This window comes from Chrysemys picta, chromosome 10 (genome assembly GCF_011386835.1).
Source record: "Chrysemys picta bellii isolate R12L10 chromosome 10, ASM1138683v2, whole genome shotgun sequence".
Classification (NCBI taxonomy): domain Eukaryota; kingdom Metazoa; phylum Chordata; order Testudines; family Emydidae; genus Chrysemys; species Chrysemys picta.
In genome coordinates this window covers 48652339-48667057 of record NC_088800.1, presented here as the reverse complement: position 1 = coordinate 48667057, position 14719 = coordinate 48652339, and the positions used below count along the sequence as shown (strand labels likewise).

At 44.9% G+C, this 14719-nt stretch overlaps 1 protein-coding gene across 1 annotated transcript; it reads right to left on the bottom strand.

The window, feature by feature from the left end:
• Positions 1-968: 968 nt before the first annotated feature.
• Positions 969-5616, bottom strand: MRPS34 (mitochondrial ribosomal protein S34). The gene is made up of 3 exons (XM_005294371.5): positions 4331-5616; positions 3325-3367; positions 969-2380 (listed from the first exon to the last, which is right to left on the bottom strand). Exons 1-3 carry the CDS (start codon positions 4646-4648, stop codon positions 2097-2099), a joined length of 645 nt encoding a protein of 214 aa, XP_005294428.1. The 5' UTR covers positions 4649-5616; the 3' UTR covers positions 969-2096.
• Positions 5617-14719: the final 9103 nt, after the last annotated feature.

Sequence of the window (14719 nt, the reverse complement as noted above, 5' to 3'; positions counted from 1 at the left end):
TGTATGTGCTATCATTGTATGTGAAGTTATTAAGTTTGGCTATGTATGTGTTACTGAAACATGTTCTGAGGTTGAAATCACCCACAAGCAGCCTTTCAGGTACAACAGTAAAAAGGCTTATTGGGGAAATGCACACAAACACAAGGATTACCCCAGAAACTGTGTACAATAGAAACCTTTCAAAGATAGCATTACACAATGGGAACAGTTTGATCCAGGTCACAGCAAAAGAGCTTTCCAGCAAGTGGGAAGTAGATATAAAGGGGAGAGGGTGGGGAGAATGCCATCATGGGGGGCTCACTCTCCCTACACCACACCTGGAAACACCTGAGGGAAAAAAAATGGAACTGTGGGAAATGATGGTCCCAGGCTAGAGGGATTTCTAACCTGTGTATGAAAACTTGGAAAACCCAAGCTGCAGAGTCAAGGCAGCTTGTGCCTTAAGAATCTTTCAGCCTGTTTATCACTCAGGGTGATTAGTATGTTAAGCTCAGTTGGCGGTTTTGTTTATTTACTAGGTAATTTGCTTTGAGCTGTTTGCTATCATTTATAATCTATCCTTTTGTAGTTAATACACTTATTATATGTTTTAATCCAAACCAGTGTGCATTCGACTAAGGTGTCTGGAGAAAATCGCAGCTTGGTTACCACAAGTGTGCATGGTCCTCTTCACATTGAGGGAGAGGTGGATCAGTTATTAAACCCATATACTGGCCAGATTTAACCAGGACAGGACAGTACTGCTCTAGGGTCACAGGCTGGGAAGCTGAGAGAGCCTGTGTGTAAATGCAGCTGGGTGTGTCCCTACCTGTACAAATGCTAGTGAAAGCACAGGCTGGGGGACTTTGCAGCTTGTCATAGCAGTACAGGGAAGGAGCCCAGGCAGGTGGGTCAGGGGGCTCAGTGGTACCTGAGTTCGGCACCCCGGGGGGAACCCATCACATATCCCTTTTTGGAGTGAAGAGAAATTTTACTGACAAATTTCTTTATTGTATCACCAATACCACATAAGCTCACAGAAAAAGATTGTAAACATCTAATATATTTATCATCATTTATGTTATTGGTTTAAATGTATCCACTTTACTCTTCTTGATTGGTTTCTAGCAAGTTTTATGGCTGAAGTCTGATGGCCTAGCATGCTGCAAAGACTGCAGGGGGAGGGTCTAAGAGTAGTTTTGTTCTTATAAGTGACTCCAAAAATAGGATTGGGGCATTCCATGTTTATTGTCTCTGTGACTTCCATGGGAAAGTGCTCCCATTGAAGCAAATGGTAGCTTGCCACTGACTTCAAAAGGAGTCGGAACTTGCACTCAGTTTACAAGAAAAAAAGATGGGTTCTTTTTCACCACTGCCAACTTGACAAACAACGTGGGATCGGAAAGTCAAGGTGGGTTCTTTCCATTTTGCCCATGAACTTCACAATCCTGGCTGAAGTGAGTGGTATTTATAGGCTTGGTTTGGGTGCAGTTGAGGTTATGCCTCTATGTGTCAAGGCAAAGGATTCTAAAATTGGAATTTAATTAAAACTTCTGCTGATGGTCCACAAGACAGACTAGAATCCAACTCATGTCCTTGCAACTGTGGTAGAGGGATAACAGAAGTAAAAAAGAAATAAACATGTATTTACTGAAGTCATTAGATGGGTAGCAAGGTCTATAGATAAAGATGGTGCCCTTTTTAAAGTCATTCTTCTGACCATTATTGTGCTTTAAATTAATTATGGGGCTAAACTAAACTAAAAGAGTCTCATTTGTGGTCTTCCTGCACAGAGGGATGGTAGCTGTCATTGGGACCTGGACACCAGGAGACATACATCAGGAGAAAAGGCAGGGAATCAAAAGGGAGGACCCTCTGCAAACAAAAGATCGCTAAAAATCCTGAGTGTCTCTACATCTTTCTGAATATATATGAGAAAGTCACACACCTGCATGTGTACAGTACTGAGAGGCCAAGGTATTAAATTTCGGTACATTGAACCAGAAGTGGACATGTGGCTTATGGTCCTATTCTTCATTAAGGAGACTGTATGAGCTGTCAACACGCAGAGTATTAGAGAGCGTTTCAGAAGCTCCATCACACTCAGCTCTAGACCTTCACACTGGTGTCCCCTTAGCTTTTTTCTGATTTTGAAAGTAGTCCTTTGTGAAGGAGATGATTTTCTCCAGATCAATCAGTGGTTCCTCTGTGTTAAGTTTTCCTTCCTTCTGCCTTTGCGCAAGGATCATGGCTCGGAGCAGAGGGGGGTATGGCACACACTGAATGGTTTCCACTGACACTGGAGTAAATTTCTTGAAGGCCTCCTCTTCATGTTTGGGCACCATCCTCCAGTCATGATACATGACCTTGTCAATCTCTTTCACTTCATTATACGTCTTGCCTAAGGAAAGATGATGATGAATAGGTAAACAATATGAACAACAAACTCCATATTGGTGACTATGCCAGTGCAGTGTCTCCAATGCTTCAGCTGGGCATAGCACTGGATATTTTATGATAGTTACACTATCTGCTACACTACACACTCCCACTACAGGTTGTATAGCAGATAACACAGACTGACAGAACATCTGGATTGTAGTCCTGACTTTGCTGTTGACCACTTCTGTTAGCTTGAGCAAGATATTTCACCTCTCTCTGATTTAGTTTCCATATCTATAAAATAAAAATAATGGTTTCCTGCTTTACAGGGATGTTGGGAAGTTGAATTCATTAATGTTTATAAAACACTTTGAGATCCTTGAATTAAAGATACTAGAAGTGTAAAATTTTATTAAATAAATTATAAACCTCATACATGGTGTAAAATAGCTTTCAGAACATGGGGAATTTCCCGTTTGTCTCAATGAAAGTACTGATTCTGAACCCTAATGATGGCAACTTAAATGACAACATTGCTATTTCATTATTGATTTTAGCAGGAACATTCAGCTAGCGTGTTTATCCACTGTTTTTAGCTATTACAGAAGTCAGAGATGGAAGAGACCGGATTTGTCATAGACTCCATTTCTTTGCCAACACAAATTGTTCACTGTGGTATAGTCTCCAGGGATTTCTTCAAGCTAGTTTTAAATGACAAAGGGGACTTCTATCATTTTCCTTGTGAAATTTATTCCACAGTGGACTAGATCGAACTGTTAGGACGAAATTAAGAAAAGGAAAACTTCCTATTATAGATGAGTGGAAAGAGAGAGCTACCAGTGGAGGAAGACTGCTGAGTGGCAAGAAAGCCACCACCTTTTTCCTCCCATGTCAGTTCCTGTCCCTATCCATTTACTTTTTTCTCTAATCCTGTTTGAGAGACAAACACCAAGCTCTATTTACCTCTGAATGTCAAATATCCCCAGGCTTTCCCATGATCCAAAGTCTGCAAAGAAAACAAACAAAAATTTGCTCTGATCAATTAAAGAACCATTCCCATTCACAAAAAGGACAAACTCATTTTATAGTCTTATTACTCATGATCTACAAAAAGTGAGTCCTACACCTGGGAACTGAATAACTGCTAATCGTGGCCACTACTATCCTTCTAGAATACTAAGCAAATGCCATTAGACAATCCCTGCAATGAATTTTGTGATGAAGAATGCTGCATAATGTGTCTCAATACTATATACTGCCTGCTATCAGCCCTGTAATGACTCCATACAACTACAGGTGCGACCATTAAGGTCCTGATCCTTATGTTCACGCATAAACTGTAGTACAAATACTAATCAGTGTTCTGAACTCTGAAGCATAGTCAGGGCTGGCTCTAGCGATTTTGCTGCCCCAAGCAGCAAAAACAAACAACAACAACAAAAAAGCCGCGATCAGCAGCAGCTCTAGTGCTGCTTCATTCTATGGCGGCAATTCAGCAGCAGGTCCATCGCTGAATTGCCGCCAGACGTGCCGCCCCCCTCTTCATTGACCGCCCCAGGCACCTGCTTGTTATGCTGGTGCCTGGAGCCGGCCCTGAACATAGTGGCTCAGACTGATACCCTTGTTTCCACAGTGCTTGGGTACTATCATACCCTCCCTCAGGCTGTCCTAAATTGTAGATTTTCATTACATGGTGCCTCCTCTGAATCCATGACCTGGTGCTTCCTGAGGCACACATGAGGAGAGGAGATTCAAGTGTTTTAATATGGAGCTGTGATATAAGAGAGGCTGTGAATACTATAGAGATAGTTTAATGGGGTTGCATAATGGTGATTTGGGAGCCAGCTTTGGAGAGGGCAGGTCTCACTGGAAGTCCTCATTTCCACCAGCCTTGTCTCTATCTATGGTGCTTGTTACCATAGTATCTGAGTGCCTTCAAACCCCAAGGCCAACAGTCAAGCGCTCTCACCTCAGCTGTGTAGTCCACCCTGACCTTGGTAACGACCCAGTAGCAGGGCTCGTCATACTGCCAGAGCCAATACTTGCGGGTGACCATGCGGCCGATGCCAAAGAGCCGCAGCTGGCAGAGCAGCGTGAAGAGGCGGTTCTCGTTCCTCACATCCTCCCAGGCCAGCACAGGTAGGCGTTTGTTCGTGAAGGGTCGGATCATCGTCTCGTAATCCAGGGCGAAGCGCTGGGAGTCTCGGGGACGGTTCTTCAGTGCCCGGTACTCACGGATCTTCTTGGCCATGGCGGCGATTGGGCGGTACAGCTTCTTACGAGCCATGGCAATGGCAGCTCACGGGCCAGCCGGGCAGGTTCAGCACAGACGGCACCAGAGAGATGCTGATGCTACTGGTCCCCCGGACTCCTCTTCCCTTCCTCCCCTCAGACACCAAGCTTCCCAGCCCGGGATACTTCCCAACGCACGAGCCCTCTCACGGACCTCTGTCGCCCTAGGGCGGTGCATCATCCTAACCCGGCCGGCCGGAACTTCCCGTAGCAACGGAAACGCACCAGCCGTCAGCTCCCCGGAAGCAATCGGCTAGTCAGCGAGGGGCGCGCTCACTAGACTGGGGCAGCGCTTGGCTGCTGTACGGAGCGGAACATTCCTGCTGCACTGGGGCAGCGGGGGACTGGTTAGAGCAGCGCGCTACGCCTGGTGCCTAGGTCTGCCCGAGTGAGGAAGCGCAGTCAGGGGAGGTGGGGGGCTCTCTCTCCTGGGGGCTGGTGGGCTTCCCCATGGGGATGTATGTCAGGGCGGGGGGAGGCTCTGTGTATATCGGTGACATGATGGGTCTCCCACCCAGCCCCCCCGCTGCCCGAGGACTCTGGGAGGAGCTGCCGAGCAGTGGGCTCCCTTCCGAGCTAGAGTTCTCCGGACTCCCAGTCTCCTTGCGGTCACTGCCCCCCAGGCTCTGCGTAGCCCTGCGCGTCTCAGAGCAGACACGGCTCAGATATGCCCCAGATCTGTATTGGCTCTTATTGGCAGCACTTCAGGCTATTTTCAGTCGTAATTCTAGTGTCTAAAAATGATTTTTCCCTTGAATATTGTAATGTGAATTGAGCACTTGTAACAGATGCCTAATGCCAGGCCTGGACGCTGAAGCAGTACTGCCCGTGATTTTATTGCAGTTTCACAATATTTGGGGGTTTTCTTAAAGCTCTAGAACCTGGGGTTCTGGGAGAATCTCAACTTCCCTTTTATTTAAAAAAAGAAATGTCTTGCCCTTGTGATTACAGATAAAAACTTTGAAACATGACTTGAGTGCATTCTGTATGATCAAAAACCACAAAGAAAAGGTGTCACCATCCCTAGCATGTACAAAAGTTTTTTCCAAAAATTAGGTATGTGACATCTTCAAAGGAACAGAGTCCTGTGGCACCTTTAAGACTAACAGATGTATTGGAGCATAAGCTTTCGTGGGTGAATACTCGCTTCGTCAGACGCATCTTTAAAAGGTTTACCATTAGTATTCACTTCTTTGACTTGACCCAGAAGTGGAGTTAAGAAAAGACACAAGATTAACAGCTAATTTATGAAAGACTCCATTCACATAGTTTGGCTTGTTCAACATCTATTGCATTTCCCAATCCTTTTGTGTACCACGGTGAGTGTTCAGATACAGATTCTCCTGCCTCTTTAGAGTAGGCTCTCACTTCAGGCATGTGTTTGAGGGTTTGACAAGGAAAGGATGCACTGCAACCATGCCTGCCCTCAGCCCCTCCCTCTGGAATCTCTTTGTGTTGGGCCCCACCCCCTTGTGAAGCTTCCCAAATGCAAAGCTTTACCTCCCCTGCCTTGAAGATAGTGTTATCTATTACAAGCGTAGCAAGAACAACACCTTCTGTCTGGACTTCCCTCTCTGGGCTCCCCTCTGAGGCAGACACTCTTGTGTTCCCCAAAAGGGAATGTGACCCTGACCTAGTTGTGGGCTCACAGCTACCAGCTATGACAGACCCTTCACTGGCCAGTAAAATCCCCCACCCTCCTTTCACTCAGGTTGGGCTTGCTTCCAGCTACAGAGTCTTTGGAGTCTGTTCTCACTGCAGCAGTCACCAGGACCCCAACTTCCACCTCCAGGATACATGACTCTGTGCACCTCTTCCACTCCATTACAGCCAGTTCATGCTTCTGGGTTTCAATTTGTGCTTGTCTCTGGGCCTCAATTTCTTTGTCTTTTAAGTCCAGGGTTTGCTGGTGGGCAGCTTTTTGTGCTTCAATTTGAGCCTGTTTCTGTGCCTCAAGTTCTTTGTCTTTTAAGTCCGGGGCTTGCGGTCTCTCTTTCCTTCTTAGCAATTTGCAGCCTGTGCAGTTCTAGCCTCTGTTCCTATTTCCCGAACAAAGTAAGTCACTAAGCAAAATAAAGCAAAAATATGCAAGTCTAAGCCTAATACATTAAGAAACTGTTTACAGGTAAAATCTCACCCTCAGAGATGTTCCAATAAGTTTCTTTCACAGACTAGATTCCTTCCTAGTCTGGGCCCAATCTTCCCCCCAGTACAGTCCTTGTTAGTTCCAGCAGCCATCTTAGATGTTAACTATGGGTTTTCTTATGACTGGCAGCTCCGTTTGTTCTCTTCCACCCCCTTTTATAACTTAGGTACAAGGCGGGAGTCTTTTGTCTCTCTGGGTCCCCACCCTTCCTTCTAAATGGAAAAATACCAGGTTCAAGATGGATTCCAGTATCAAGTGACACGTTCACATGTCCTGTGAGACCCTAGCCTCCATTCTTCCTGGGCTGGCTCACAGGAACACAGGAAGGCTTGCAAGTAAACAGAGCCATTTGCAACCAATTGTCCTAGTCAATGGGAGCCATCAAGATTCTAAACCACCATCAATGGCCCACACTTTGCATAATTAGTACCTCAGAGTTATACTTTATATTTCTAGCTTCAGATACAAGAATGATACATATATACAAATAGGATGAATATATTCAGTAGGTATAACCTTTGTTATGATACCTTACAAGAGATCTTTTTCATAAAACATATTCCAGTTACATCATATTCACACTCATAAGCCTATTTCCATAAAACATTATGGAGTGCAACATCACAAAAGGAACCCTTTTATTTTTTTATTTTTTAAAAATCATGATTTGTAAGCAGTCTTGATTTTTTTTTTTTTTTTTTAGGCCTGATTGATAATTTTTGAATGTGTGGAGTTGGCAATACTGCTGAAATATTGTAGCCACCTGGACAATGGCAGAGCAAGCTCCCTCCCACACTGTCCAGTGCCTCAACTGACTTGGATAGACCACCAATAAGAGTAAGAGGGGAATTCAGTCTATGGCCCATTCAGTCCTTAGCCTCTCTGCTGATATTTCCAGCAAGGGAAATGATTAGTACTAATTAGGTGCTTTGGGATGTTGGTGCCTGTCCTCCAGGAGTGATTATTCTCATAGGCTAGTTCTTGTTTGGGTCTTAATTGGTGAATTTCAGTCAGAGCTGACCTGCTGTGGATTTGAATGAGTGGTAGATTCAAAGTGAAAGGCTCCATATCCTATCACTGAGCTGCTTGTTTGTCGTAAGCTAGGATTTACTTCCTATGAGAGGAATTTAGGTTTTTAATTAATCCTTTTTTCTTCATTTTTAATTAAAACTAACCTAAGCAAAACAAAATGTATCACTTAGATAAATGTTTTAAAAATAAATAAGGTTTAGTGCATTTATATATTAGAAATTGGTACAGAATATTGAGTGCCTCTGCATTTTCTAAGCAAACAATGTTAGTCTTTTAGGTAATTAGAAGTGCTGAAGAGAAAAATAAAACCATGGAGGAAAATTCAAAGAATCAATCCAATGGCAAAATCAACAGAGTTATTAAAAGAGCTACTGCCTGGGAAATTTCAGATTCTGATGCAGACAGTGATGTTGAATCATGTCAAACCAGAACTGTTACCCTGATGCACCCAGCTGCTGATACACTGGATCATAGCATTTGTGATCATGCTGCACAAGAAAAGCTGAAAAACCGTGTGAGTGTCAGTGAGCCTAAAGAGCTACTTTTGCAAACCTCTCCTCAGCAAGTAACTACATCCTCTCCAATTCCCAGGTCTTCCATTAACTTGCTGGACGACCTTAAGTAAGTCACTTATGGGCACATTTGTCAATGTTAGCTACTGATTTTGGTTGCCCTCATTTTGGGGTGTCCAACTTGAGACACCATTTCAAGGTGATGAGTAAAGCCAGCTCCCGCTGGAGTGATGGTTGCTAAGTACTTGTAACAGTCACATCCAAAGTACCTTTAGATGGGCACCCAAAATCAGTGGCCACTTGTGAAAAACGAAGCTTTAACTTCTCTCTGCCTTAATTTCTCAATGAGTAAAATGCGGATAATAATGCTTCCCTACATCATGACGGGCTGCAAGGGTTAATTAATGTTTGTAAAGCACTTTGAGATTGTCAGCTGGAAGCCACTGTAAAAGGGTAAAATGTTAGATTATTATAATCGGTTCTTTGTTAATGTCACTTTTTCTGGAATTCACTTGTTTGTGTGTTTTAGCATTTAAATTTTCAAGTGTTACAGCTTGTTCAAGTTCATACAACTAAACACACTGTCAAAGTGTGTCTTGCTGCAGTAGTGCTTGGGTTAGCAAGAAGATAGAGATAAATTCAGGTTAGTTTGACTGCATTTTTAGATTCTCAGGCCATCAGCCAGTGTGACTCTGATCTAGTTTCAGTGCATGGGGATTCCATGCTACTGGGTAAGTAGTTAATGTTCTTTCCCCAAAAACTGGCCATTACTGGGCACAGACTATTAAAAAGACAGGGAAGAAAATGCAAGTTTCAGAGCTGATTGCCTGTGTTATATCTTATTTATTTGGAGTCCACATCTAGGGATACTTCCAAGATAATTGTAGATAACTCTCTGTCTGGAAATGTTAACTCCTGACATGCCAGGCCAGGCCAGACCAGACCATCCTCTGGGGTTGCACATCTTGGGCCCAGTCCTACTCCCTGTATCTCAGAGGATAGTACCCTTCAGCTAGTTTCTGTTTCCAGCAATGTTATCTTAGACCAGGGGTCTCAAACTCAGATGACCCCGAGAGCTGCATGAGGACTAGTGCATTGGCCCGAGGGCCGCATCACTGAACCCTCCCTCCCCCGGCCGCCTCTGGCCCCGCCCCCACTCCACCCCTTCCAATTAGGCCCCGCCCCTGCCCCACCCCTTCCCTGCCCCATTCCAATCCCTTCCCTGAAGTCCCCACCCCAACACTTCCCCCAGGGGGTGCAGAAAGGGTGCAGGGTGCAGCAGAGGCTGAGGTCAGGGAGTTGGGGGTGCAGAAGGGGTGTGGGATATGGCGGGGGCTCAGGGCAGGGAGTTGGGGGTGCAGGAGGGGTGTGGGATGTGGCAGGGGGCTCAGGGCAGGGAGTTGGGGTGTGGGATGTGGCGGGGGCTCGGCAGGGAGTTGGGGGTGCAGGATGTGGCAGGAGGCTCAGGGCAGGGAGTTGAGGTGTGGGATGTGGCAGGGGCTCAGGGCAGGGAGTTGGGGTGCAGGAAGGGTGTGGGATGTGGCAGGGGGCTCAGGGCAGGGACTTGGGGGTGCCGGAGGGGTTCAGGGTGTGAGCTCCAGCCTGGTGCCGCTTGCCTAGAGCAGCTCTGGGGTGGCAGCAGCGCTCACTGGGGCCAGGGCAGGCTCCCTGCCTGCCTTGGCCCCGGCTCCATGCTGCTGCGTTCCAGGAAGCAGCTGGAACCATGTCCCTGCAGCCAGAGGGGGAGAGGCTCAGGTTTCCCTGCTTGTGTTGCTCTTGCCGCTCTTCTAGGTACCTCCCACGAAGCTCCCATTGGCCGCGGTTCCCTGTTTCTGGCCAATGGGAGTTGTGGGGGGCGGTGCCTGGAAGGAGGCAATGCCGGAGCCCTCTGCCTTCTTCCCCCTCCCCCTGGCCTGAAGGGGCGTGCTGCCGGCTGCTTCAGAGAGCAGCATGGCGCTTGCAGCATCAGGAGGCAATCCCCCAAGTAGGCAGAGGGGCGGGGAGGGACGGGATGCAGGGAGCTTGGTGGGCGACACACAAGAACCCTGCGGGCCGCGTGTTTGAGACCTCTGTCTTAGACCAAGCACTGCACAGTTGTAACGATGCTGGCTCTGGCGGGACCCAACTGAGAGTGCCAATTCAGGACCAATTGCTTAAAACAGGGGAGTTACAGCCCAAGGCTGGGGTTTCTCCACCTCGAAGGCAAACCAAACCAGCCAGACTAAGAGGACTTTGGTTTTACCCCACTGGCTAACCACAAGTCACACAAGCAATTCCCTTAGATACTCCAGTTTCCCAGCATCACCACCAGTGCCACTCGTTATGGGGACAAATGGTTATGAAAACCAATACCCCAGTAAAAGAAAAAAGGTTCTCTCGATCCCAAAGGACCAAGCCCCAGACCCAGGTCAATATACAAATCAGATCTTACCCACAAATCACGCTGTTGCCAATCCTTTAGAATCTAAAATCTAAAGGTTTATTCATAAAAGGAAAAAGATATAGATGAGAGCTAGAATTGGTTAAATGGAATCAATTACATACAGTAATGGCAAAGTTCTTGGTTCAGGTTTGTAGCAGTAATAGAATAAACTGCAGGTTCAAAATCAAGTCTCTGGAGTACATCCCCAGCTGGGATGGGTCATCAGTCCTTTGTGTAGCACTTCTGTTTGTAGCGAAGTCCCTCCAGAGGTATGAAGCAGGATTGAAGACCAGATGGAGATGAGGCATCAGCCTTTTATAGTCTTTTCCAGGTGTAAGAACACCTCTTTGTTCTTACTGTGGAAAATTACAGCAAAATGGAGTTTTGGAGTCACATGGGCAAGTCCCTGCATACTTTGCCGAGTCTCAAGGCATATCTGCCTTCTCTCAATGGGTCCATTGTATAGCTGATGGTCCTTAATGGGCCATCAAGCAGGCTAGGCAGAGCTAACACCAACTTGTCTGGGTTGTCGCCCAGAAGCTTAGCGTAAGTTTGAAATACAGACAGTATAGAGCCAATATTCATAACTTCAATTACCAAATTGATACACACATATAGACAACATAATCATAACCAGTAAACCATAACCTTGTCTTAGACACCCTATTTGACCCCCTTTATACAAGATTTGGTGCCACTACAGGACTTTGGTTGCAACCATGTTCTATATGGTCCCAGTTCAAGTCAATAACATCACAACAGTATATTCAGAGAGCTCTACAGGTGCCTGTTTTCAGGGTGTAATACTGATTTTAGAAGCATTTCATGAGGATTTAACAAAGTCCATCCACTTGCATTGGCATTTGAAGGGTTAAATAAGCTATCTTATTTGCAAGGCAGTGAATTAAAATGTGAAGCCATTATTGACATAGGATCATAAAAAATAGAGATGGCAATGACTTATGAGGTGCCCATCCTCCTGCCCGTGGTAGTAAAAAGTCTTGTCTTATTTTAGCTTTACAAATTGTCACAGTATTGACTATGTTGTGCCGATTGCCATTCTCCACCCCAGAATTGGGTGCATTTAATTTTCTGTAGGTATGTATACAGCGCTCAATACTGAAATATTAGTCAGGTTGAGTGGGGCAACTGTATGCTGTATTCAGACACCTGCTATTCAGTGTTCAGGCTTGAAATAATCATAGGAACGTCCATACTGGGTCAGACCAAAGTCTGTCTAGCCCAGTATCCTGCCTTCTGACAGTGGCCAATCCCAGGTGCCCCAGAGGGAATGAACAGAACAGGTAATCATCAAGTGATCCATCCCCCGTCGCCCATTCCCAGCTTCTGGCAAACAGAGGCTAGGGACACCATCCCTGCCCATCCTGGCTAATAGCTATTGATGGATCTATCCTCCATTAATTTATCTAGTTCTTTCTTGAACCCCGTTATAGTCTTGGCCTTCACAACATCCTCTGGTAAAGAGTTCCACAAGTTAACTGTGTATTGTGTAAAGAAATACTTCCTTTTGTTTGTTTTAAACCCGTTGCCTATTAATTTAGTTTGGTGACCCCTAGTTCTTGTGTTATGAGAAGGAGTAAATAACACTTCCTTATTTACTTTCTCCACATTAGTCATGATTTTATATCAATCATTTCCCTTCTTTGTCAAGTATCAGAGGGGTAGCCGTGTTAGTCTGAATCTGTAAAAAGCAACAGAGGGTCCTGTGGCACCTTTAAGACTAACAGAAGTATTGGGAGCATAAGCTTTCGTGGGTAAGAACCTCACTTCTTCAGATGCAAGTAATGGAAATCTCCAGAGGCAGGTATAAATCCCTTCTTTGTGGGGTTTTAGTTGCTATTTATTACCACTCCCTTTCCTCCCCTAATGTCTGGCCTGTTCTCTCTCTCCTTTCAGGTCTACTAGAAGATCCCGGATCAGATGCTTTGATGGAAGCTTTTGGTTCCTTGGAATGTAAATACTACATTGAGTCTCAGGAAGTGCCCTGCAGCATAACTTGGAGGAGAAGCACTCCTAACAGTTTCTCCAGTACTTGATTATCTGAATCCAATTTTTCCTCTCTTCAATGAGGGGCCTCCTCATATGCCTTATAAATTTAAACTGGCAACAGCTATGCTGTGGGAAAGGATCTTTGAATTGCATTAATTATTAGTGCTGACATTTCCATTAGCCTTTCTAGGCAGGGCTATGGTGTCATCAGCCTCAGATATATAAGTTCTGTGTGACCACTGTTAGTTCAGGGAATGGAGTTGAGTCTGATTGTCCTATAGTTTATTTCAAAGTGAGTGGTTTCAGGGTAGCAGCCGTGTTAGTCTGTATCCTCAAAAAGAACAGGAGTACTTGTGGCACCTTAGAGACTAACAAATTTATTAGAGCATAAGCTTTCGTGGGCTGCCCACGAAAGCTTATGCTCTAATAAATTTGTTAGTCTCTAAGGTGCCACAAGTACTCCTGTTCTTTTTTCAAAGTGAGTGACTTTCATGCAACTGGGTGTCATTGTCTCAAGCACGTACACATCCAGGATGGATTGTCAATCTCTGCAGCAAACAGGATGGAGATCAGAGTGAGTCACTGATTGTGGAGCGGTTTCATATAGCTAGTTGAAAAAGATTTCTAAAACAAATTCTGTGTCTGCAAAGCATCCTTGATGGCTACTGAGAATGTGAACTGCATTGCTGGGGAAGACAGACTGAGCCAGCTATAGGCTCCCTTGTTGCTGAATGAAGCCTTTGAGCTCTTTAGAAAATCCTGTGGCTGTTTCTGAACACAGGCTGATGGAAATCCTAGGATGTGAAGTTACCTTCTCTCTGATACCAAATGTCACCATAGCAGGAGATGGGGAACCTTGCAAATAAACTGTAATGATCAGTACAGTGGCATTGTTCTCTCCCGTGTCCCATTGTAAGGATTTCAGGTTGGTGAGTTGAGGTCAGTCCTGTACTTGGATGACTGGTTGTCTGAGTAACTCCTTAAATGTTGTGGGAGAAAAGCTGGCTGGTGCTGTGACCCAGTGATGTGGTGTGCAATCTAGATCCTTTTGCTTGCTTTCCCACCTTGATCTGGACCTTCCCCTCTGTGAATAACTGGCTGTTGTCCCCAATGAGCTGAATTAGGTGATGCTGTAACACAGACTGCAGCACAGCCAAGTCCAGTTTGAATATCTCTGCCTAGGTTGATGAGTTTTGTAATTGTCCTGCTCTGTTCCCTGCACCCTCAGTGCTCTGTATTTATGTGATCTGCCTTTTAATCAAGCCATATAGCTTTTTCAGCTCTAACTTCAGCCGTTACCTCTTTCCATTCCAGATGGTATGACTGGGCTGAGACCCACCAACCATATTTCATTTTGAGCACATACCAGTTTCAAAAAGTTAAAAACGATTGCCTATATCCCACAAGAAATTGTTTTTGTTCCCCTACGATGGTCCCCTGGTGAAGGCTGACGAGGAAAATGAGTTGTTGGTGCTGGTAGATCCGAAGGACTTTCTCAAGCGTCTCTTTTCTATAACTCAGGTAGTGTAAATCTCTGAACTTCTGTCTAAAGAGAAGTCTGGGGAGAACTGCCTTTTAACAGTAACACAGGTGGAAGGGCGTTATTCCAGAACTGTGTTACAGAATGCACAAATGTGAATGGAGAGAGCTGTGGGGTGGGATAGCCAGGATGAATTTGATTTAAATCAAATTGATTTAAATCACTAGTCAGGAAGACTTGATTTAATCATGGATTTCTACATAAAAGTGCATTCTTGTTGGTGGCTATAACGTTGATACATATTCTTCACAACTCAGAGATAGATGTAGGTTTCATTTTTAGAAGGTACACACTATACATTTTTAAAGTGATTTATTTTGAAAACTTTTCAGATTAGTTTTACAGCTATATCAGAAAATGAAATGTTTGGTTATTTTATTTACCAAAGGTAATTGAAGCAGATA

Coding starts and splice junctions, on each gene's coding strand:
- MRPS34 (XM_005294371.5), bottom strand. CDS start 4,648: ATGGCTCGTAAGAAGCTGTACCGCCCAATCGCCGCCATGGCCAAGAAG. Junction 3,368..4,330: donor GGGTGGACTACACAGCTGAG/GTGAGAGCGCTT, acceptor TTTTCTTTGCAG/ACTTTGGATCATGGGAAAGC. Junction 2,381..3,324: donor GGGATATTTGACATTCAGAG/GTAAATAGAGCT, acceptor ATCTTTCCTTAG/GCAAGACGTATAATGAAGTG.